Genomic DNA, 22,342 nt, shown 5'->3' with positions numbered 1-22,342 from the left:
CCACAAGCCCAACATTCAAATCTGGCATGTCCTCTCCCACAGAACTTAGAACTAGAACTTAGAAAAATCAGCCTGACATTAAATGAATTCAGTACCTCTTAATTTATTTATAACCTTGTCCTTGTCTTTTTATACTTAATGAATTTCTGGGAATTTTCTTTGAGGGTGGAGCCCCTCAAAGCAGCTGCTTATGCCTCTAACAGAAATCACAAACTGGCCATTCACAAACCACAGCCAGCCAGCGGATGTATTTAGTTTGGCCCATATGGTATTTTTTGAAAATAAAAATTAGTTGTCGACATCTTAAAAATTCACATAAAAATACAGATTTATATAAAATAGATATAGATTTATATAAAAATACAGACTTACATATTGCCTTGGGAAAAATAAAATCAGATGAGGCAGCCCTGGGATGTTATCTCCACACGGGTGGTGGGGCCCTGGACCGTTAACCCAGTAGGACACACATAAGCAGGATCATTCACAGGAAGGGCGAGGCTGGGAAACTGACCAGTTTTCTTCCATGCCCACATGTCTAGATCTGAACCCCAATTCCAGGGAGCATTCAGTTCTGCTGCTACCGCAACATGTCTGAAACGAAATACATCTTCCTAAATACCTGCTCAAAAATCTGGTTTCTAAATGCAGCACATTATGCCTCCCTTTTCCTTTTTTGTTTTCTTTTTCTTTTTCTTTTTTTTTTTTTTGTTTCTGGCTGCAATTGGAAGCAGAGGCTTCCCTCATCCTAACCATGAAACCAGCTTTGACTCTGCCCTCTTCTCCCCTGCCTCTCCCCCTTCCCCATCAGTTGCCAAGCCCTGCCATTTAGTCCCTCAAGACTCTACTGAGTTATAAGGTGGCCACCAGCCACATGAGCACTTCAGTGTGGCTCATGAGAACTGAGATATGCCGTAAGTGAAAAACACACCTTGCTTTTAAATACTTAGGTATAAAAAAATCTAAATTAACACATTAATAATTTTATATTGGTTACCTTTATATTGAAATGATAATTTTGACATGTTAGATTAAATAAAACATATTATTCAAATTAATTTGCCCATCTCTTTTTACCTTTTTAAATTTATCTTCTAAAACATTTAAAATTATATATGGAGCTCACATTTGTGGCTCACATTATCTTTCTATTAGACAGCACTGCCACAAAACATCTCTTGGATTTGTCCTAGCCTTTCTGGCATCAGTTTCATCATGTTAGCCTAGTCTTTCCTTTCCTTTCACTCCCAGAATTTCACATTAGTCCCCTAAAGACTTCAAAGCCTTTCTCCACTTCTAATTTATTCCACACACCCTGGCCGAGTTTATCTGCCTAAGACACTGCTTTATCTGGAAACACTCCTGCTCAAAAACTAACATCAGCTACCAGCTCTACTCCATAAAGTTCAAACTCTTTTTTTTTTTTTTGAGACAGAGTCTCACTGTTTTCCCGGGCTAGAGTGCCGTGGCGTCAGCCTAGCTCACAGCAACCTCAAACTCCTGGGCTCAAGCGATCCTTCTGCCTCAGCCTCCCGAGTAGCTGGGACTACAGGCATGCGCCACCGTGCCCGGCTAATTTTTTCTACATATTTTTAGTTGTCCAATTAATTTCTTTCTATTTTAGTAGAGACGGGGTCTCGCTCTTGCTCAGGCTGGTTTCCAACTCCTGAGCTCAAACAATCCACCCGCCTCGGCCTCCCAGAGAGCTAGGATTACAGGCGAGAGCCACCGTGCCAGCCAGTTCAAACTCTTAATAACAAACTGATAACAGCTTACACTTTAAAAACCTCATTGTGCACTTCATGCAATTCTCCCAACAACTTAGCATGCAGGATGCCAGACTCTTGGTTTTCTAAACAGAGCAGAAAAGACTGCAACATTTGACTGAGCTGGGGATAAAAGGAAAAAGCACCTTTGATCTGAAAGGTTACAAAGACGAAGCAGTTAAAGCATCTAAACAGCAGTTCTTTTCACTTCCAATGGTTTATACAACACCTCACAATCGGCCAAAGAGCAATCAGCATCTGTGCATCTTGGAACTGAGCCATTTTTTTACATTAGTGGAGAGAAAAAATAACAGAGTTGAGAAAAGAAACTGTTACATTTGTATCTCAGAAAACCAAAACCGGAAATTCAATCAGAAAAGTTTAAGTGAAATACTGCTCTTTGCTCATCCACTCCAGGTCCAAGGTTTAAAAATATACACATAGCTTTGTCACCGACTAGGTAAATTTGAATTATGCCAATTTGAAATGCTGTCGGATAACAATAATTAAAATATCATTTCATCTCAAAATTTGAAAAGAAATTAAAAATTCATCAGGCATTATATAAATCCAAAGCTAGAAGAGCTCCTGATTCATAAACTGTGTTGATGATAATTCTATATGGTAATATGTACAGTACTTACCTTGGGAAAGGGGATCTTTTATCAAGATTTATCTTTATTTAAGTTTTGAATTGTGCTATGTCTTCAAGGTTTTACCTTTTTCATAAACTTAACCGTTCTGTACATATTTTCTTTCATTTTCTCAGCTACGGCTCACATAGGTCTTGCCAAATACAGTTTAGCAGGGTCGTTCAGTGCACGGGTCTTGAAAGCAAATATTCATTCTATCATTTACTGTTATTATCTTTTAGACAAATTGTGTTGCCAGTCAGTGCTTTGACTGCCTCTTCTGTAAATTGGACACAATTATATTTTTCACACAAGATTTTGTAAGAATTCAATGTGAACTAAAATAAAACTTTAAGGCTCACCTCCCATTGGCTGACTAAATGGACCCCCTCATGGCCACAGGAATATCCTAAAACTAAATTGCCTGCCAGGAGGAAGGAGGTCAGACATGCCTTATCATGCCCCCCCCTCCCTTCTTGGTGACATCCTTTGTAACCCATTAACAGACCTAAGGGTATGCAAGACAAACCTGCAGGTCCTCAATTTACACAACAAATCTATATCCAGTGGCTTATCTCTGATAAAGATCTCCTTATGTTGAAACATTCCAAGCCTTTAGACAAAGCTTCATGTCTTTAACCAATTACATGCCAAAGAATCTTTAAACTCACCTATAATCTGTAAGCCCCCACTTCAAGATGGTCCACCTTTTTGGGCCAAACCAATGTATGCCTCCCACGTATTGATTTATGACTTTACCTGTAACTCCTGTCTCCCTGAAATGTATAAAACCAAACTGTAACCCAACCTCAGGGAGTCCACTGCTCAAGACCTCTTTGGACCTGGCTCCGGGTCATAGTCCTCAAATTCGGCTCAGAGTAAAGCTCTTTAAAATTATTTTACAGAGTTTTCGTCTTTTTTTCCGTTGACATCAACAAGATAATATACATAGTTAATACAGTGCTTGGCTTGTGGTAAGAGTTCTCAACCGCCCGGCAATGGATAACTTCCTATCTGGCTGTAGCAGCCCCCTTTTAGGAACTTTTCTCAAAGCAGCTTGAGGACTCTACAAAAGGGTGGGGCTTTGGCGTCTAACGCTCTCTACAAACTCTGTGAGAGTCACACATGGCAGGGGTTTGGGTGGAGTAGGAGCTAGCGCGTCCGCCTGTCCCCTCGCGGCGGCCCAGACGCAGACGCCCGACTGGAACTAGCACAACCCGGCCCACCCGCACTCATTCTTCCCTTCTCCCCCTCGGCCGGTCGGCTCCGGCTATGAAAACACCACCTCGTGGCCAGCAGCCTTTGCGTCACTCGCCTTAGCCCAATGGCGAGCCGCGTCGTGAAGCCGGGGGCGGGTCGCCAGCAGGGCGGTTCCGCCCATAGCCACCGGGGATTGGCCAAGAGGGCGGCACCGCCCGCCGCTACCTGGGCTCGTGGCCAATGGTAGCCGGCGGCAGGGGCCCCGCCCTGTCAGCTGCTCCGTTCTGAGGCTCCAGCAGAAGGGGCGAGGAGGGGCGGGGCTAAGCAGGGACGGGGATGAGGCTAGGGGCGGGGCGGGGCGGGGCCGAAGACCCGGCCCGCGGAGCCGCCGCGGGCGGGCTGGTGAGGTGGCTGTCGCCGGCTCGGAGCTGCGGCTTCCCGGGTCGACCCCCCCCCGATGGAGGCCGAGGCCGCGGACGCCCCCACGGGCAGAGTCGAGGCGGCGCTCAGCTGCTTCTCTTTCAACCAGGACTGCACGTAAGCCGCGGCGGTAGCCCCTGCCAGGGACGTGGGGGACGAATGTCGTGACCAAGAGGTGTACTGTACGCAACTTGTGGCAGGAGAGTCGCGGGCCTGCGCCGCAGGAGGGCCTCGAGGGGACTGCCCGGGGCTGCGTCCGACGGGATGGGGTCTTGTTAGCGCTCCCCTCCCCCTACAGTGGGATTTGATCCCTCCAGCCCCCGACTGCCAGCCGAGAGCCAGGAGAGGCCGGCCCAGAGGCGAGGTGGGCAGTGAGCAAAGGCAGTGGGGCTGTGAAGGCTACGGACGGTGGGGAGAGGAGGGTGGTGGGGAAGCTAGTGACCAAAGTGGGGGTCTGAGAAGGAGGGGCAGTGGCCAAAACAAAGAGATGGGAGGAGAGGAGGAAGTAGTTGGGAAGTTGACCCAAAACTATGTAGTTGGGGCCAGGAAGATGGGAGTCAGGGAAAAACTTTCCCATTTGTCCTTGAGCATCTCAACGTGGCATCTGGGCAGGGCCTCGGACAAAGAGGCAGCCTATCCCTGTGGCCAGGCCAGCCCCTGTCCCAGCCCCCAGCGCGGGGCATCTTGCCTGCCCGCTCTGGGTATAGGAAACCTTTCTCTCTGTTTTCACATCGCCCACCAAGCCATGCAGAATCTCCTTCTCAGAGTCCAAGAGCCCTTTCCAGGGCATGGACTACTCTCTCTCCAGGGAACAGGAGCTCCACCCTGTTGTTTTTGAGTGGATTTTTAATGTTTTACTTGATGTTCACATTTGGGCTTCGACCAGAGAGCCGAGGATTGCTAAACTGTGTGTGTTTCAGGCATCTGCAGGATTCTGTCTTTTAAAAGCAAACACCTGTTTCTTTCCCACTTTTCATGGAAGCTTGCTCTAGGGACCATATGGAATAATCTCTTTGGAATGTGCACCCGGAGCATCAGGCAGGGATGACCACTTCCCAGTTTCCCACTTCCTGCTGTACCAGTTTCTGTTGTGTTCCTTGTTTGAAGTCAGCTTCAGGCTGGTGCCTTGGCTGCTAGTGACTGAGCTATGCTAATATTGAACATTCAGTGGGGTAATTAAGGCCATCATGTACCACAAGCAACCCTGGCTTCCATTCCCTTTGTGTTTCTGTTTAAAAACACCCTGTGCTGAACAATATGCCTTTGTTTGAAAAAACTGTATGTGTAATCATGTAATCGAGTAGCTCGACAGCTTGGTTAGAGCAGTGACTTTCAAGCATTTCTTGACCACAAGCCACGATAAAAAATACCTATTACAACATCACCCAATACCCATATACACATACCACTCATAAAATATTACGTGCAATACGCACTGGTATTTTCTGCCTTTTTTTTTTAAAGCTGCTTGTGACCCACTGAATTGTTTTTAGGATCCACTCATGGGTTGAGACCTGCAGTTTATAAAAATGATGGTATAGATAAAATCCAAATGTTTTGTAAGAAACATTTTCAAGAAGGCATGACTGTTGAAATGCCTAGTTGATGTTTTCCTTCCCAATTGAATTCAAGTGGCCCGGCGCAGTGGCTCACGCCTGTAATCCTAGCACTCTGGGAGGCCAAGGCAGGAGGATCGCTTGAACTCAGGAGTTCAAGACCAGCCTGAGCAATAGTAAGACCCCCATCTCCACTAAAAATAGAAAAGATTAGACAGGCCTGGTGGCGTGTACCTGTAGTCCCAGCTACTTGGGAGACTGGGACAGGAGGACCTCTTGAGCCCAGGAGTTTGAGGTTGCTGTGAGCTAGGCTGACACCACGGCACTCTAGCCCAGGCAACAGAGCAAGACTCTGGCTCAAGAAAAAAAAAAAAAAGAAAGAAAGAAAAAAGAAAAGAAAAGAACACAAGAAGGGGAATTAGTTTGCTTATAGGTAGTAAATATTCTAAGTTCTGCTTTTTAACATTATTACATTTGAAAAAAATCATGTTAATTTTTACTCTAGTTATTAAATAATACAAAATCCCAGCTTTCTACAGCAGTCGAATAAGAATGTTATTTTCAAAACTGTAGGGTGCTTTGAAAGTTAATTTCCTTACTCCCTACTGTTAGTTCTATTTTCTTGGATAAAGGCTCTGCTGGGCAGCTATGTCTCACCTATAAATAAAAGTTCTTGTCACAGTTGCTTTGAGCCACAGAGGGTATGACACTGGTTTTTAAAATAAATCAAGCCCCTTACCGAATACATTTAGGTGTATCGGTGTGTCTTTTTCTATAAATGTAAGCTGGGTTTGGGAGCCAGTATTTCTGGGAAAAGTGGGTAAAGACATACTTGGCACTGTGCTAGACACTTTGAGTACGTTTTTAAATTTGATTGGTGATATCAAACTCCATTCCCATAATCGGTGATGAGAATTTTGTTTCTACAGAAAGGCTCTATGGATGAAATAAGGTCTAAGTTTGAATTACTTGATTCAGTCATTTGTGGCCATTAATCAATCATTTAAAAAGTAATAGTGAACACCCTGCCATTTTCTCATATATAAAGTTCTTCTGTTCCAAGAGCAGGGCTTATGTTTGAAAATTACTTTACATTTCTAACTCTTTGGGTTAATGTTATAAGACTCTAGTTACAATATTTGTTTTCCTTACTTTCAAGCTTTACAAACCTCAGTTTGCAACTAAACAAGGCTATATATGTGTGTGAAAAAGTTTATATGAAGAAAGTTTAAAAACAGTAATCACTACAGAGTACATTTTGAAGTTTTAAGATGCTCTGGGCTTACTTTTCCAATTGCCATTTGTCATCGTTAACACCGTGGTCCTGGACACCAAACCTTGCTTCTAACTGCACACCTGCTCTTCAGCAAATGTCTAACACACCAGATTAGCTACTCAGCAGGTTGGAGGGCTAAGGGACATAACTAGCTACCTTGCTGATTAAAAATTGACTGTATTTGCGTATCCCTGTATCTCAGGAAAGAACAAATATTTGGATAGAAAAAAAAAATCCAGGGAAAATCATGTGCCCTTCTCTTTTTCAGGTTAGTGAAACAAGAGCCTTGGCCATTTAACCTTGTCGTAGTTAAGTTGCTTATTTTAGTACACGCTTCCTTGTGAAGAATGGATCTCGCCTTTGGCATATATTAATTTTATAAGGAGGAAGTTGGACTAAACCATTGTAAGGTCCATTCCAGCTGTGACATCCCATTTTCCTGGGGTGGCAGTGCTCAGAGTCACACTGCTCATTCCGGGTGTTGCTCCATGTCAGATTCCGGTCATCTCGTAGTGTTGAAGGCAAAGCGTGGGAGAGCTGGGTGGGGATTCCCGGCTGCTGACCAAAGTTGACTTTGATGTTCACTTTCATCACAAGGCCAAGGAAACCTGGATTCAGATTTATCTATTGGTTGAAAAGTAAAAAAAAAAAAAAAAAGAAAAAAAACAAGACTGTTTTTTTTTAAAGCTGTATCATCCCAGACAAATGTTTAGTTTTATTTTGTTTGTTGGTCGTGATGATAGCTTTGTAGAACATGGTACAGAGTTCTCAACCTTAGCTGCTCATTAGAGTACCTGAACTTAAAAAAAATACATTTTTTAATTAAATTTCCCAGTTGAGCTTAATGTACAGCCAGGGGTGACACCTACTGGTATAAAGTATCTGGAATATTTTCATGGAAACTGATGAAAGAAAGCATCTATTAAATTTTACCTACTGATGATATACCATGCCTACTATGAATGTATATTTCTTTTTTTAAACAAACAAAAAAAAAGTCATGAAAGAAAGAAAGAAAAAATAATTTACCTCTTGGTAAAGTGCCTCTCAAAGAACATGAAGACCCCCTAATTGTGTTGGAAATAGAGCTATTATGAATATTCCTAAAGATTGCATTTTTCCTATATCTGCCCAGCTGGAAAAACATGATGTCTGGTAGGTTTGACATTTTGTTTGATGGCGGGGCTTGTGCAATTTCACGTCTCTTGACCATTGCACCTTTTTTTTCTTTTTTGTTTTTTAGTTGTCTTTGACCTTTTTCCTTTTAACGTGTGTACCTGCCTGCCTGTCAAGGCATGCTTCACCACCTAGGAAGTTATCCGGGGTCTAAGCTCCTGAAGATGTGTGTTCACCTGTACCTTACAAGCTCGGGAAAGGGGGTGTCTATTTTCAGATAGATCTGTGGTTGGAATACGGTACCTGTTGTCATTCCCATTGCTGTCATTATCTCTCACAGATCCCTAGCAATTGGAACCAAAGCCGGTTATAAGCTGTTTTCTTTGAGTTCTGTGGAGCAACTGGACCAAGTCCATGGAAGCAGTAAGTGTAGTGTGTGTGTGTGAGATCTCAGGGACACCAAATCCTTTCTCTAGACTTTAATCTGTGATGCTACTAAGCTTTCTATTTTTCCCTCCCTTAACCATTAAACTGAAGTAGTCAGTATTTTTTAGATTTAAACATAATTATTAACCACGTGCTTAAAAACCACAATGAAGCACTTATTAAGATTTGGCAATAGCATAAGTAACATTTTTTACATTAAGAAATCTTTCGTTTGCAATCATATTATTGGTACTTTTCCATATACTTATATGCATAGTCATTAATTTTTATAGTTGTCAAACCAAAAGGTCACTTGTGACTTCTTTTTGCCATTGTATTGGCATTGTAGAATATTAGTAACATCCATTCACTCATGGAATTTTTTTTCTTGTTTTAATAGGCAATACTATCCTATTTACATAGCCCGTATCAAAGATGTTATAGTAGTTCTAGTGAATATTATAAGTAATTCAGCTTAGATATGTGACTTTATTTTCTCGGGCTCATAGTTTATGCCATCATGATAGTGAAGAATATACAACCTTTGGGCTTCCTGGAAAGAAAGTGGTTTGGTAAATAATATATTGGGCTCCTAATTTATTTGCAAGATGTTATTTTTATTATACTATTTTTGTTAATATTTTGCTCTCGATCTGTCTCATGTTGTTCCCTGTGGGACTTGCCCAAGCACAAAAAGACACATATTTGAAAAGAATGTTCTCAGAAAGACACCAAGGCCTCAACCTGTGGGTGCTAGGAGACTTACTAATTTGCCTCTTCCTAAGTACAGAAGTACTTCCCTAGTGTAATACTGATGCCTAGATTGTTTTCAGCAGGAAAGGGATTCCAGAGAGGGCTGAGGAGCACAGCAAGATGGAGAGGGGGAGTACAGATTTAACTATGGGATTGTTACCCCCTAAAGTGGTACCCCCTCTAGCAGGACAAGAAGAATTCTGAACACAGAGGCTCCCAGCCGAGAAGGCACTCCTTTTAAATCTCTCACTGGGAAAGGTAGATTGAGATTGTCCAGACCTTCCAAATGTGTTTTGCTGAGCAAACAGGGGAGTCCTAGGGCCTGGAGGGGTGACTCCCCCACGTAGAAAGCTCCCCGGAGCGGGGGTGGGGGGCAGCTCAGGGTGGATCATTGTCATGATATTAGCACCCAGTCAGCAAGACCTGGAGAACATTCTCCAAACCTGGCCTGTGCTGCACCCGGCCTGGTGGAGGCTGGAGTCCTTCTCCCTCCCTGAGGCACCCGCATAACCTTGCCGCCGCCTGCCCTCCCAGATGAAATCCCGGATGTCTACATCGTGGAGCGCCTCTTCTCCAGCAGCCTGGTGGTGGTGGTCAGTCACACCAAACCGCGGCAAATGAACGTCTATCACTTCAAGAAAGGCACAGAGATCTGCAATTACAGCTACTCCAGCAACATCTTGTCCATAAGGCTGAACCGGCAAGTAAGTGGGGGAAATCCCTCAGGGTTTCAAGGCTTCTGCCAGCGGGAGCTGGAGAAAAAGATGGATGTCTTTAAAGAAGAATGTATTTTAAATCAGCATCAAACTCCAATGAGAATTTTAACGCTCAGACCTAGGGATTTTGTAAAGAGCATCTGCCGCATGTGCTTGCTTTAGGGGTTTCTCTTCCTTGGTCCTTTGGTTCATGCTTCCGGAATGTTGGCCACTGACTGGCTAGGCGCACCTGCTCCCCTGGGGTGCAGCGGGGCACCAGCTGGGATGACTCATCCTGTGGTTCAAAACTGTCCCTGGAGCACCTTAAACCAGAAGAGTGCCTCTTCTGGATTTGGCTCTAAACAGTGGCGTTCACTGCAGATGCTGGTAATGCTTCGGAACAAGAGATGCCTGAGGACAAAATGTGGTCCTCGGGGGTCAGTAAAATGGCTTCTCCTGCTGTCTCCTCAGGCTTTTCTGGCAGGCCAGCTGTTCAGTCTCATGCCCCCATTCTTTTTCCCAGCTAACCCTTGAAGATTTTTCCTTGTAGTGTTTTCTTTGTTGAAGAAAGGATTATTCTTAAATAGGCAATATATTCTCTTTAAAAACATAAATTCTTGTTCAGTAAGTATTGAAGTATTAGCAATTAGCAAATTCCCCTTGAATTCATGGGTTTTCTAGCCTGTGAGAGCAGGGACTGTGTTGGCATTGTTCACGGCTGTAAGACTTGGTCAAAAAGACAGTGGTTGGTAGAAAAGTATTCCTAAGTATCTGTTTCCTGACTGACTATGAAATGAGTAAATAAACAAAGAGGTTCTTTGAGTGACCATGCAGATCTGTGTATTCAATTAATTATTCCCAGGGAGGTGGAGGTCATTGCATTCATTGAGAACAATGTTTTTTTCGGTCTTTATATCTAAACTAGTACTAATTAATTTTTTTAACAGATGAAACAAAGAAAGTGCTTTCTTAAGTTTATGAGAAGGAAGAGATTATTTCTTCTAGTTGATCACCTGTTTTGATTGTCTACTGAAGTCCATATAAAGCAGTGTGCTTAGGCTGGGCATTGTGGCTCACATCTATAATCCTAGCACTTTGGGAGGCCAAGGCTGGAGGATCACTTGAGGCCAGGAGTTCGAGACCTGCCTGAGCAACATAGCAAGACCCTGTCTCTAAATAATAATAAAATACCAGCCGGGTGTGGTTGTGCAAGCCTGTAGTCCCAGCTGTGCTGGAGTCTGAGGCGGGAGATTGCTCGAGTCTGGTTGTTTGAGGCTACAATGAGATCTGATCATGCCATTGCTCTCCAGTCTGGGCGACAGAGTAAGACCCTGTCTAAAAAAAAAAAAAAAAAATCCAGTGTGGTAGAAAATAGCTGGAGAAATAAGGTGGGGATTTTTAAGTGGGGAGAAGTAAGGAAGAAAAGAAACCTTGAGTTCTTGGCAAGGGAGGGAAAGGCATTTGAGGGTTTTCAACTTGAAGGCTTTTAAGCAAAATTCTTGACTCAAGTGCTTTCTCTGAAATCTGTTGGTAACACATTAAGTTTCATTTCAGAACCTTTTTTTAAATCTTTGCATGTGGAAATAGCCAGCACACAAAGGTTAAATGTCTTTTTTTGGCACCTATCTTTTTAAGATTATTTAGGCAAATGTTCTATAAAGATCAAAACTCTCAAATAGAATCTATTCTATTTACTTATATAATTTCTCTCTTTCTCTCTGGTATTTTCACTAGCAAATGGGACAAGGAAGGATTATTCAAGTGTCTGAGCCCATTAACCTTTAGGTGCCAGCCTCCCAGCCTCAAGCACTCATTAACTTTGAGCTCCTCCTCCCTTCCTCCGTGTTCTTTGCACGGATGCACCTAGAACTCCCAGCAATTCATGGCAAAGGTCATGGGAACCCAGATCTAACAGTTCTCCCTTCCTTTAGCATTTCTGCTCCTAAGAAAATGGTTTGAAACCAGTCTGAAAAGTATTTAGGGTTTGCTTTTCTTAAAACTTTCAGACTTAACTTTTGGTTTAGGCATCTCAACCACCACAGCCCCTCCTTGCCAGGCAGTGCCCGGCAGAGCTGCCCGCTCGGAGGGAATGCAAGGAGGGGCCCGGGCAGCGTGTCCTGTTCTTTGGTGGTCAGTCCTCTACTTCATCAGATCTTTAGACAGCACAGTTGTTTTTTATTTATTTATTTTTGGGGGGGGGACAGAGTCTCGCTTTATTGCCCAGGCTAGAGTGAGTGCCGTGGCATCAGCCTAGCTCACAACAACCTCAAACTCCTGGGCTCAAGCAATCCTTCTGCCTCAGCGTCTCAAGTAGCTGGGACTACAGGCATGTGCCACCATGCCCGGCTAATTTTTTCTATATATTTTTGGTGTCCAGATCATTTCTTTCTGGTTTTAGTAGAGACGAGGTCTCACTCTTGCTCAGGCTGGTCTCGAACTCCTGAGCTTGAGGGATCCACCCACCTCGGCCTCCCAGAGTGCTAGGATTACAGGCGTGAGCCACCGCGCCCGGCCAAGCACAGTTGTTTTTTAAAAGAAAATCAGGAAAAAATTAAAGATTTGTGTAAGGAAGTATAAGAATACAGAATCCCTATTTTCTAAGTATAAAGGAAGAACACTTAGAAATTGTCATGTTTCATTTTTAGTTGATTGTTATTTCCCTTGTATTTAATTGAGGAAATGTATTTTATGGAGTAAAGACAATAAACCAGATGTAGACATGCAAACTTTTACAGTCCTTTGACCATCTGCTCCTAGGGGCCGTTGTTATCCAGATGGAAGTCTATTAGATCAAAGCCTCTGAGGTCAAATCAGTGGTGCTCAAGGGCAGATACCATAAATATCTTTTAATTGATAAAAGTAATTGTTACTTATCAAACCTAGAAAAGTAGATAAAAGTCAAAGTGACAGGGAATGAGCTGAGTTGAAGGCAAGGCCATGGTTCTGCTGAAATTAAAAACTGATTGTTAAAAAACCAGTTAGCAGTTAGTCCACCCCTGCTCTCACGTGAGTGAAGACGAAGGGCCTCCTGGTTCCCTCCCAGCGTCTCCTGTCTGTTTCCCTCCCTTTTTAGTCTTATCTGCAGCCAGCGTGGGGGTGACCTGGATTTCAGCTGAGTGGGCCGCCGAGCAGACGGCGCTGTTGGAGCTGGTGGGAGAAGTGCAGATCAGACCAGAAGAGCTAGATGCAGGTGCCGTTCCTGCAAGAGGCACACGCTGGGGCCTCCGCTATCCTAGGGGTTGATGGTGGGGCTTGGAGAGGATACAAGAGGGGATCAGAAACCTCAGAACATAAACTAGTATGGAATAACGTAGTCCAGACTGTGGTATGTGCTGGCAGAAGGCAAAGTGATCAGGTAAATCAGAGAATATTTCATAGAGAAACGTGTCATCAATTTTGAGACCCTGATAGAATTTTTTTGCCCCTCAGCACCCAGTCTCAGACGTACGACAGAGCCTTAATTAAAATTAAGAAAGATATTTAAATTTTATTTTTCTTCTTGGTTAAAGTTGATGGTCTCCATCTTTCTGAGCTGTGAGGTATCTTACTGGGAAAATGACAGAGCCGGCTCTTCCCCAGAGGAGGGCCTGCCTCTTTTTTTTGGTGGTATTTTTAGATTCCAACTGATGTTCCTTGGACTAAGAGGAGCTGGCCTGCGATCAGTGGTTCTCAAACCTTGCTGTGCAACATAATCACCTGGGTGCTTGTCTAAAGACACCCCCGCCTCCGAGCCAGAATCTCCTGGGGGGTCCAGAGCTTGCTGCTTGGGTGGTTCTGGTGTTCATCCAAGTCTGAGAAACACTAGCCTAGGGGAAGCCAAGTCAGGCGTATGCAGAGGTGGTAGGCAGCTGCTCAGAGTGTGCTGGACCAAAAATGCCTTCCCGACACCTCCTTACCAGCACTGACACCTGCACTTGCACTAGGCTACCCATTATATTCCTTTAAACACCCAGCACATTAACCCCGTGACCTGTGTTCACTTAGCAGAGAACATGGCCATTGGGAAGAGGCTCCGAACCTGACAAGCTTTCATGTGAAGAGGAAGAGAAGGGTCTGACGGCACTAGGAGGAGGGCACCAGAGAGAGGAGCCCAGGGGAGCCGCAGAGGGGCACAGGGCACTGGGTGGGGGGTTAACATAAGGTCTGAAGGCCTTCTGCAGTTCCCTTTACTGGGGCTGCAGAGATCAGCCCCAAAGTGGGCCTGGAGGAGAGTTTGAGTGGAAAGGAGTTAAAACTGGTAATTATTTGAAGAGGGATGAAACCTAAGATTTGACGATACAGAGAGAGCAAAGAAATCCACATTTGTATAAGAGGGAGACCTGTGTTACAAACATTGAAAACCAGCATGTCAGATGGCAATAGGAACCAAAAAGATTGCTGGAAATTGTCTTAAATGGCAAAGGAAGTCGGATCAGGAGGTGTTCAGGAATCCCTGTTCAAAGGAGAGAAGGAATTTCCAAAAAAAAAAAAGAAAAAAATTTTAATTTCTAAATAAAATTTCTTGAGAACTTTTATGCTTCTGTTCAGATGAATAGTGTGTGTGCCCACATGCACACATAAACATAATCTTCAAAATGCATCATCAGAATTCCTTCTCCTTTAGGCTTCGTATCAAGTTAGGACTCATTTCAAGGAACAGTTCAGTAGACTGATGATGCTGTGCGTGTGATTACAGAGGCTGCTGGTTTGCCTGGAGGAGTCCATTTATATTCACAACATTAAAGACATGAAGCTGTTGAAGACCCTCCTGGATATTCCCGCAAACCCAACAGGTGAGCTCCAGACACCCTTCAAATCTCATGTCCACGTGCTGCTTTCCCAAGCTGTGTTTCCAGCTAAATTGGAAACATGAAGCCGTGTTTTTGCTTTATGAGTCTTCGTGGTGTTTACCTTGAAGCTTTGTTTTAATGGTGGCAGCTTCAAATTATGTTAGGCCGTGCGTCCTGCAAGAGGGCTGCGTGGCCTTCACGGCAGCCCAGGAGAAACACCCTCCATCCTCTGGCATCCATGGCAGCAAATGTGTCAAGACATTTAAGATAGACACATGGGAGATTTCATGCATCTGGTGTTGAGAGGTATGTACCCCTAATTCTTTTTTGTGGTCGTTCAGTACCGAGTGTAGTGGTAATAATTAGAAGCAGGTTTCGCCTTGGTGTGTCTGCCCGGCTAGGAGAATGCAGACCGTAACGGATGTGTTTCGTTACATTACAAAGAAATCTCTCTACTGGGGTGATATGTTATGATGTTGGACTTTACTAAATTCTCGGGATTTAACACTATTTAATCCATTTCTGCTGTTTAAGAATGGAATAGTTCGGATTTGTTAGATCGAAACAGCAGATGATGACATTTTATGAATTCACTGAGCTAGAAGTAAATGAGAAAGAATTCCTTCTCGTGTGGTGGGATGGGATGTCATCATACTAGAATAATTTGTGTGTCTAATGATTCAGGTTACTATTTGTAGATTATATTCCAATTAGTCTCATTATATAACTGCTTCCATTTACTATAGTTTTGTAACTCTTTGATTTTCATTGAATTTCAAGATCTATGTGGCCCTACCCAAGTCAACTAGACTTTTTCGAGCCTCTGTTTCCTTATCTGTAAAATGAGCTAGTAATACCCATCTCATAGGATCGGCCGAGAATTAAACAGAGTAATGTTTGTGAAGGTGACTAGCACCAAGCCTGCCATGCAGTACCTATTTCCTATGCCTCATTTCCTTCTCTTCATTTCAGTTATATAAATGGCCATTTGCTGATCATTCCAGTGCTTTAAAATTTCAGCCACGACAAAAGGATGTTTTAAAAGGACTAAAGTCATTAAGGCCATTATAAAGTTCTGTGAGATAAGTCTTTGAAGCGCATTCCTCAAATTGGAAGATGGTAAATGAAGAAACTGTGGGTGGTGTTTGGTGTTAGGCATGAGAGGTTGAAATAATCTGGAAAAGAAGCTATTGCAGGCACGCCATGTGCCTGGCACTGTAGCAGGCACTGCCAGGTACAGAGACGCCAGCCACGCACCAGGAACCCACAATGTAGCCGGCGCTAGTTCCCTAGGCACTATAGCAGGCCTTGGCAGGGGTGGAGCCAGTGTTTAGCTGTGGGTACGGACAGTTGAAAGGAAGATGTGCTTTTCTGATACGACACGACAGGCACCTGAACCTACACAGAGCTCGGAAGGCACGGCTTGAGCTGGACCTTGACGGATTTGGGGAGGGGCGGACAGCTGCCTTTGGCTCTCAGTGTCTTTGAAGGGATGGGAGGAGGGGGCAGTGAGTGCCACTTCCTCCCTTGCACCTGGCAAGAACTTGGCCCCCCCCGGACGACAAGGCTGCTTGAGGACCAAGCACGCTCTCCCTGCAAACAGGGACATTTCTCCCCATTTGCTTTTTTTTTTTTTTTTTTTAAGCAAATATGGTTGGTTTTCTTCAGCACAGAAAACTCATTGGTTGTCTCACTTTTTGCAGCTTAAACAGGAAGAAAACAGGGTTTAAAAATGCAGGGCCATTTGTATGCCATATTAGAGAGAATGTGTATTGTTTGTAAAGGGAATAACTTTTATCTCAAGAAGAATTAGAAACAATGGGAGGCACTTTCTCTGTCTCAGATAAACATCACAAAAGGATCCAGGGATAGATTGGGCTTCTCCTTCTGAAAGACCAGGGGCAGGTTGACCAAAACGTGTCTTTTTAGATCTTTGATGTTCTTTGGAGAAATAGCCCAAGACCTTTTCAAATCCTCGAATTTATAATTATCACCCCAACTTCTCTGGAGCTCCCCTTTTACTTTAATAAAACAGAGATGACCATTTTTAGCCCCCCTGAGTGGCCGTGGAGAGGATTAGCTGAGGTCTTGGCGTCACAGGGCACAGACGAGTCCACTCTGTCCCCGCTTGGATGTCCCCTGGGCTCACTCACCGGCCCTCAGCGGCCCACGGGGCAGCTCCCACAAGCCAAAGCTGTGCTTCAGTGGCATGATCCGGTTCCTCACTCGGGAACCTTCAGAGGTCTCTGAACTGTCAAAACCACGAATATGCAATCCTCATAGGCCAAGGGTCTCCTTGTGTGTTCTCATCCTCTATTTTATTTCTGAACAACAACAAAGAAATAAGATGGCAACTCTGGCTCTTGATTTTATAAATCCTTGCTGGGTACACAAGGAAGACAGAATCGCTTGTCTAATTGGCTTTGGCACACAAATTCTGAATGCATTTTGACCTAGCGAACTACAAGTAAATTCAATCTGCAGAGTTCTGCTGTGGCCTCGCCTTCAGTATCTCATGCATCTGTAAATTTCCTTCCTTCTATCTGTGTTTGTGTCATGCCCATTCCTGTTGTGTCAGAGATTACAGGCTGTTTCCTTTACAGAGTTTGGCCAGACAGGGGCTCGCAGTTAATTTCCTGCTAGCACAGCAGTCGGTGCACTTGAGCGTTCAAGGGTGGAAATCTCCATGAAAGGCCCGCCAGCGACAGAACTGGGGACCAGGGGCGTCACAGACCTGACCACCCTTCACAGAACATTGGGGGAGTAGTCCATGCCCCACAGCCACGTGGATTGTAGAACACAGTTGTGGTTTATACCCCCAACAAATCCTCTTTTTGCAAATGATAATACAGGTGGTGTAAAGGGGTCCCTTTTGTGGTAGCATATAGCATTTGCAGTACAGAGATGATTTCTTTCCTTTCTGTTTTTGAAAACTGGAAAGCATATTTTGAGACATTAATCAACTCTCAAAGGGAACTACATTTTATAAATCACTGTTAACTTGCCTAAAGTTTGGCATGTAATACTATAAATACCAAGGTGAGAATGATTTAAAATCATGGGACTTTCTTCTAATTCCAGCTGATTCCATTGGTTTTTAACTTGATAGATAGCAAGTACTTCTTTTCCAGCTGTAGAAGAATTACAGCCAAACAATTTCGGTGAAATTACAGCTGGCAGTGATTTATGAAAATATGTGTCAAATCTAAAACAAGTCCAAACGCCCCATCGAAACCTCGTTCCTATGTAGAAAAAAGACTGGATGAAAATACACTCAAATGTTTGCGAGTGTTAAAAAAAAGCCTCTGGGTTTTAGAATCGTGGGTGATTTTTTTTTTTTTCTCTTTCTTTATATTTTCTGGGCTTTGGAAGATTTCTACACTGTTCCTTTTATGTTATAAAATAATGTTTTTTAAAGGCCATTTCCTTCCTTGAAAAGGCTTTTTGCGACACGTGTGACAGAAACAGAAGACTAGTAGAATGGTAATAGCCAGGGCAGAACAAAGTCTTCCCGCTTGCTTTGGGTGCTTCACGAGGTAGAAAGAGACATTCACGGAGCCAGGTGGATTCTTCTGAGACCTGGACCACAGCCAGTGGAAGGAAGTCACGGCAAGCATCTCTGGGGACCGTCATTAAGTCTGCGAGGATAGGAGTGCAGATCCCTTGACTACACTCAGACGGATTGGTAAAGGTGCAAGCCCCAGGGCAGAGCTGTCAAATCAGTGGCATGTGTCAGCGCGAGCTGCCGCCCCCGTTACCCTCTGTCCCTTTCTCGTTAGCATCTAGTGTCATCTAATTCTGTATTAGGTATCACAGAAAGTTCAACGTTAGCTTTCTCTCTTCCTGGGATGTTTATATTTTAACACAAAACTCTGAAGGACAACTGGAAGTATTTGTCCAGGGCTCCTGCCCAAAGCCCTCTCAGCTCTCTCTGCCTGTGGTCTGCTTGGCAAGTGATAAGAGTACAGCCCCGCTGTGTATGCAGCAAAGCCAGAGCAGGAAATAGGACACAGGTTCCAATTCTAGATGTGCTCAGTATTTTCAGAAGGAGGAAGCGAGTAAATGAAAGTGTGGCATCTCGGAATGTCAGACTGGAAAGACCCCTAGAGCACTGCAGCCTCTTCATTTCACAGCTAGGAAACAGGCCTGAAAGGGCCACGGGGAACTCTACAAGAGTTACACAGCGCACGGCAGACCCGGGTCTTGAACCCATGTCCTCAACCTGTCTCTGCCAGATGAGTATTTGTAAAACACTGCCTTAAACACACACACACACACCCACACACACACACACACACACACACACAGCACCTTTATGGAGATATGATTTATAACTGACTTCTTTCACTTTCACTTAACCTAATATTTTCAAGGTTCATCTGTGTTGCAGCATGTATTGATATTTCATTTCTTTGTGTTATCGAATAGTATTCTATTCTAAGGATATACCACAATTTATTTATCCATTCACCAGTTTGCAGACATGTGGGTTGTTTCCAATTTTTGACTTGTGACTAATGTTGCTATGAATTTGTATACAAGTTTTTGTGTGGACATATGTTTTAATTTCTCTTGGGTATATATGTCGGAGTGTAGTTTCCGAGTCATGTGAGAACTTTGTGTTTAACTTTTGAGGAATTGCCAAAATTCTAAAGAACTGCCCCATTTGATATTCCCACCAGCGCTGTGTAGGGTTCCAATTTCTCCATATCCTCACCAACACTTACCGTCTTTTTTATTATAGCCATCCTAGGGGGTGTGCAGTGGTATCTCATTGTGGTTTTAACAGTGCTTTTTTAAAACATGTGTGCTCAGAAACCTTCAACAGTCACCCGCTGCATTTGAAAGATCCTAACTCTTTAGTTTGGTACTCAAGTCCTTTTAAGGTTGCCATATTGATAAGGAAAACCCCCATCTATTACTTGGTGCATCAGCCACCTGAGACCCCCACCCCTCACGGAAGACCCGCATCAGCATATTAACCTATTACCTGGCCCATCAACTAATCTATTACCTGGTGCATCGATATAATACTAACCTATTACCTGGCTGTGTGTCACCCAGCTGAGACCCCACCCCTTGGGTCACCCCAGCTTAATAAAAGTGGGAAAAATTGGGTAGACGGGGCTCAGAATTTGGTGGTGAGACCCTTCTGAGCCTGCTGGCAAATAAACTTTGATTCTCCGACTCTCCTTGTGCCGCTCGGTTTGTCCTCAGGACTACCCGCTGTAACAGTTGCTGTAACAATATTTTATTGACATCTTTTGTGCCAGTTACCTCTGTTACCCACCGTGTGAGCCACCCTTGTCTCCTGCTTTCCCTCCCTAGTTTCACGGAGACTAGAATGCCTTCCGCCTGCCTAGCTGCTCTTGAAATTACATTTGAATTACAAAGAACTCAGATGGGATGGGGATTGGTGGTTCCCAGAGTAAAACTGGGAAGGTATGAGTGGCCCCTTCTAAGGCCAGGGTCAGGAGTAGCCTTGTACAGCCAATGGGGTGGCAGGGGTGCCCTAACACACGGGTAGGGGTGCCTGCCAGGGCTTGGCCACCTTCCTCCTGTGGTCTGCTTGGCAAGTGATAAGAGTACAGCCCCGCTGTGTATGCAGCAAAGCCAGAGCAGGAAATAGGACACAGGTTCCAATTCTAGACGTTTGATTTTCTTTTTTTTCTCTGGTCTGTTTCCTCAGCAGATTAGGTAAGGTACATTTCAGCCTGAAATAAGTTTTTCTTATACTTTTATAAGAAGCCCACTTAACATATTAACTTGTAACAAAGATGTCTGTCCTCTTTTTTATGTAAAAAGATGTCTCTTTGGTAATCTCAAAGCTCCTATTATGGCATTCTGGTATTTGGTTCTTCAGAATTCCTTGAATTCACTGCTATCCTGTATACCTCTGCTAATCTAAACCATTGTTGTGAAAATCCTTTTCACAACACTTAAATGCTGTTGGGAATCCCCACCCCCACCCCCTTGAATCCCTTATAAATAAAAATAGCTAAGTTGGTTCAGTGGTTTGATGGGCTGTTTACTCTTTCAGAATATTGTGGAAGCATCTTAAATCCAAAACGCCCTCTGTATTTGGTTTGTTTCGATGGCGGGGCCCACTGGGACGCCATCGTGACTGCAGGGGCCGACCTCAGATGAACTTCCCCCTCCGGAGGTGCCAATTTCCCTTATCGAGGCAGGACATTCGGCTCAGAAATGAGCAATTTCTAAATAGGTCCTTTGCTCTTCCTCTTCTCCAACTTGCAATTACCGGCCAAGTTTATATATTTACCTGCAGAGATACTAACACTCAGTGACCTTTCACAATTCAAGATTCATTTCAGTTATGAGTAAATCCTCGTGTAGCCCTAGAGCAGGAAGGAATTGGAAGAGAAGTAGATGTCGTTTCAGAGCCCTGAGGTAAAATGTGAAGATGAGCGTTTTTAATAGTCTAAATCTTTATTGCTGAGCTGTGAACAGGACATGGCCAGTGTTAAACCAGGAGTTCTTCCCCTGTGGATTTACTTTATTGGAGTCCTTTGATCAGTGTCATAATCAACAGAAAGTAAACGTCTGCAAAGCCGTTCCTCTCCTCGCCAGTAGGTGGCACTGTAGCTGTGCTGTTTTCAGACGCCGTGTCCAGCCACCCAGCCTGTCTCCCTTGCACCCTGGCTGTTCATGTCGTGTTTCTCCTTTGCCAGGTCTATGCGCCCTCTCTATCAACCATTCCAATTCTTACTTGGCCTATCCTGGAAGCCTGACTACAGGCGAGATTGTGCTTTATGATGGAAACTCCCTGGTAAGTGGACAGTGGTCCCGACTACCCCAGCCCGCCTGCCTGGGCGGGGTGCTGGATGGAAGGAGAGACAGAGGCCCCATCGCGGGGGGTTAAGGAGCGGAGGCGGAAGCAACACAGGGGGTTGTTCTCGCCATCACGGGTGGGCGTGGAAGAGAAGATAATAGCATTTGCTCTTGGGCTTGCCATCGGTCAATATAACCATGAGGCAGCGCGCCAGGCCGAGTCAGACGTCTGCAGCACGATGGAAACCACTTGCCAGCTGGTGGCCGGTTATCTGACTGAATGTGTCACACCACGCCCTGTTGTGGCCTGAGACCGTGGGACAGGACTGTGGGAGTCCTGCTTGCTCTGTGCATGCAGGGAGTGTCCACAACAGCATTGCAGAGCGTCAGGCACATGGTTGGTTGTCCACTTTCCCAGGGGCAGGAAAAGGGATTGAAACAGCTGGCCGTTGAAGCCGAATCTCGATACACTAGAGGATGATGCCCGGCTCATATGCAGACGGTCTGGTGGAAAGGGAGACAGAGCCTGGCAAATTAGGAAGAAAGAAGAAAAGTGGAAGGAGAGGGAGAGGAAACGCATCTTGCCTCTTCCCTGGCATCAATATCCGTTTTCCCTTTCCACCAACAGAAAACAGTCTGCACTATTGCTGCCCATGAAGGGACCCTGGCTGCCATCACCTTCAATGCCTCGGGCTCCAAACTGGCAAGCGCCTCTGCAAAAGTGAGTGTGCTCCCAGTGTCTCCTCCTGCCTGGGGGGCTGCTGGACGTCTCCCGGGGTGCCCAGAGATCTGATGGCTCGAGACTGGTGACATGGAGACCGACTGGTCTTTGGGGCACTTAGAATTTGTTTCAAAGTGAGAATTTCCGGCCCATGTATATTGTGGTATATTGAGGCATTTGTTAATTCAGTAGAACAAAGGCCTATGCTACACAAGATACAAGA

The 22,342-nt window shown here is 44.4% G+C and overlaps 1 protein-coding gene across 1 annotated transcript in view; it reads left to right on the top strand.

Moving 5' to 3' along the window:
- Window positions 1–3,962: 3,962 nt before the first annotated feature.
- Window positions 3,963–22,342, top strand: part of WIPI1 (WD repeat domain, phosphoinositide interacting 1) — a 30,008-nt gene continuing 11,628 nt past the window's right edge. The window contains exons 1-6 of the mRNA XM_012662383.1: window positions 3,963–4,135; window positions 8,307–8,389; window positions 9,680–9,849; window positions 14,516–14,612; window positions 21,299–21,396; window positions 22,027–22,119. Of these exons, the coding sequence (XP_012517837.1) occupies window positions 4,056–4,135; window positions 8,307–8,389; window positions 9,680–9,849; window positions 14,516–14,612; window positions 21,299–21,396; window positions 22,027–22,119 (621 nt within the window). The 5' untranslated portion in view covers window positions 3,963–4,055. The remainder of the gene's footprint in view (window positions 4,136–8,306; window positions 8,390–9,679; window positions 9,850–14,515; window positions 14,613–21,298; window positions 21,397–22,026; window positions 22,120–22,342) is intronic.

The sequence above is a fragment of the Propithecus coquereli genome, unplaced genomic scaffold (assembly GCF_000956105.1).
Source record: "Propithecus coquereli isolate 6110/MARCELLA unplaced genomic scaffold, Pcoq_1.0 Scaffold76, whole genome shotgun sequence".
NCBI lineage: Eukaryota > Metazoa > Chordata > Mammalia > Primates > Indriidae > Propithecus > Propithecus coquereli.
The sequence above is the reverse complement of the archived record's forward strand: the minus strand, read 5'-3'. Positions and strand labels throughout refer to the sequence as shown.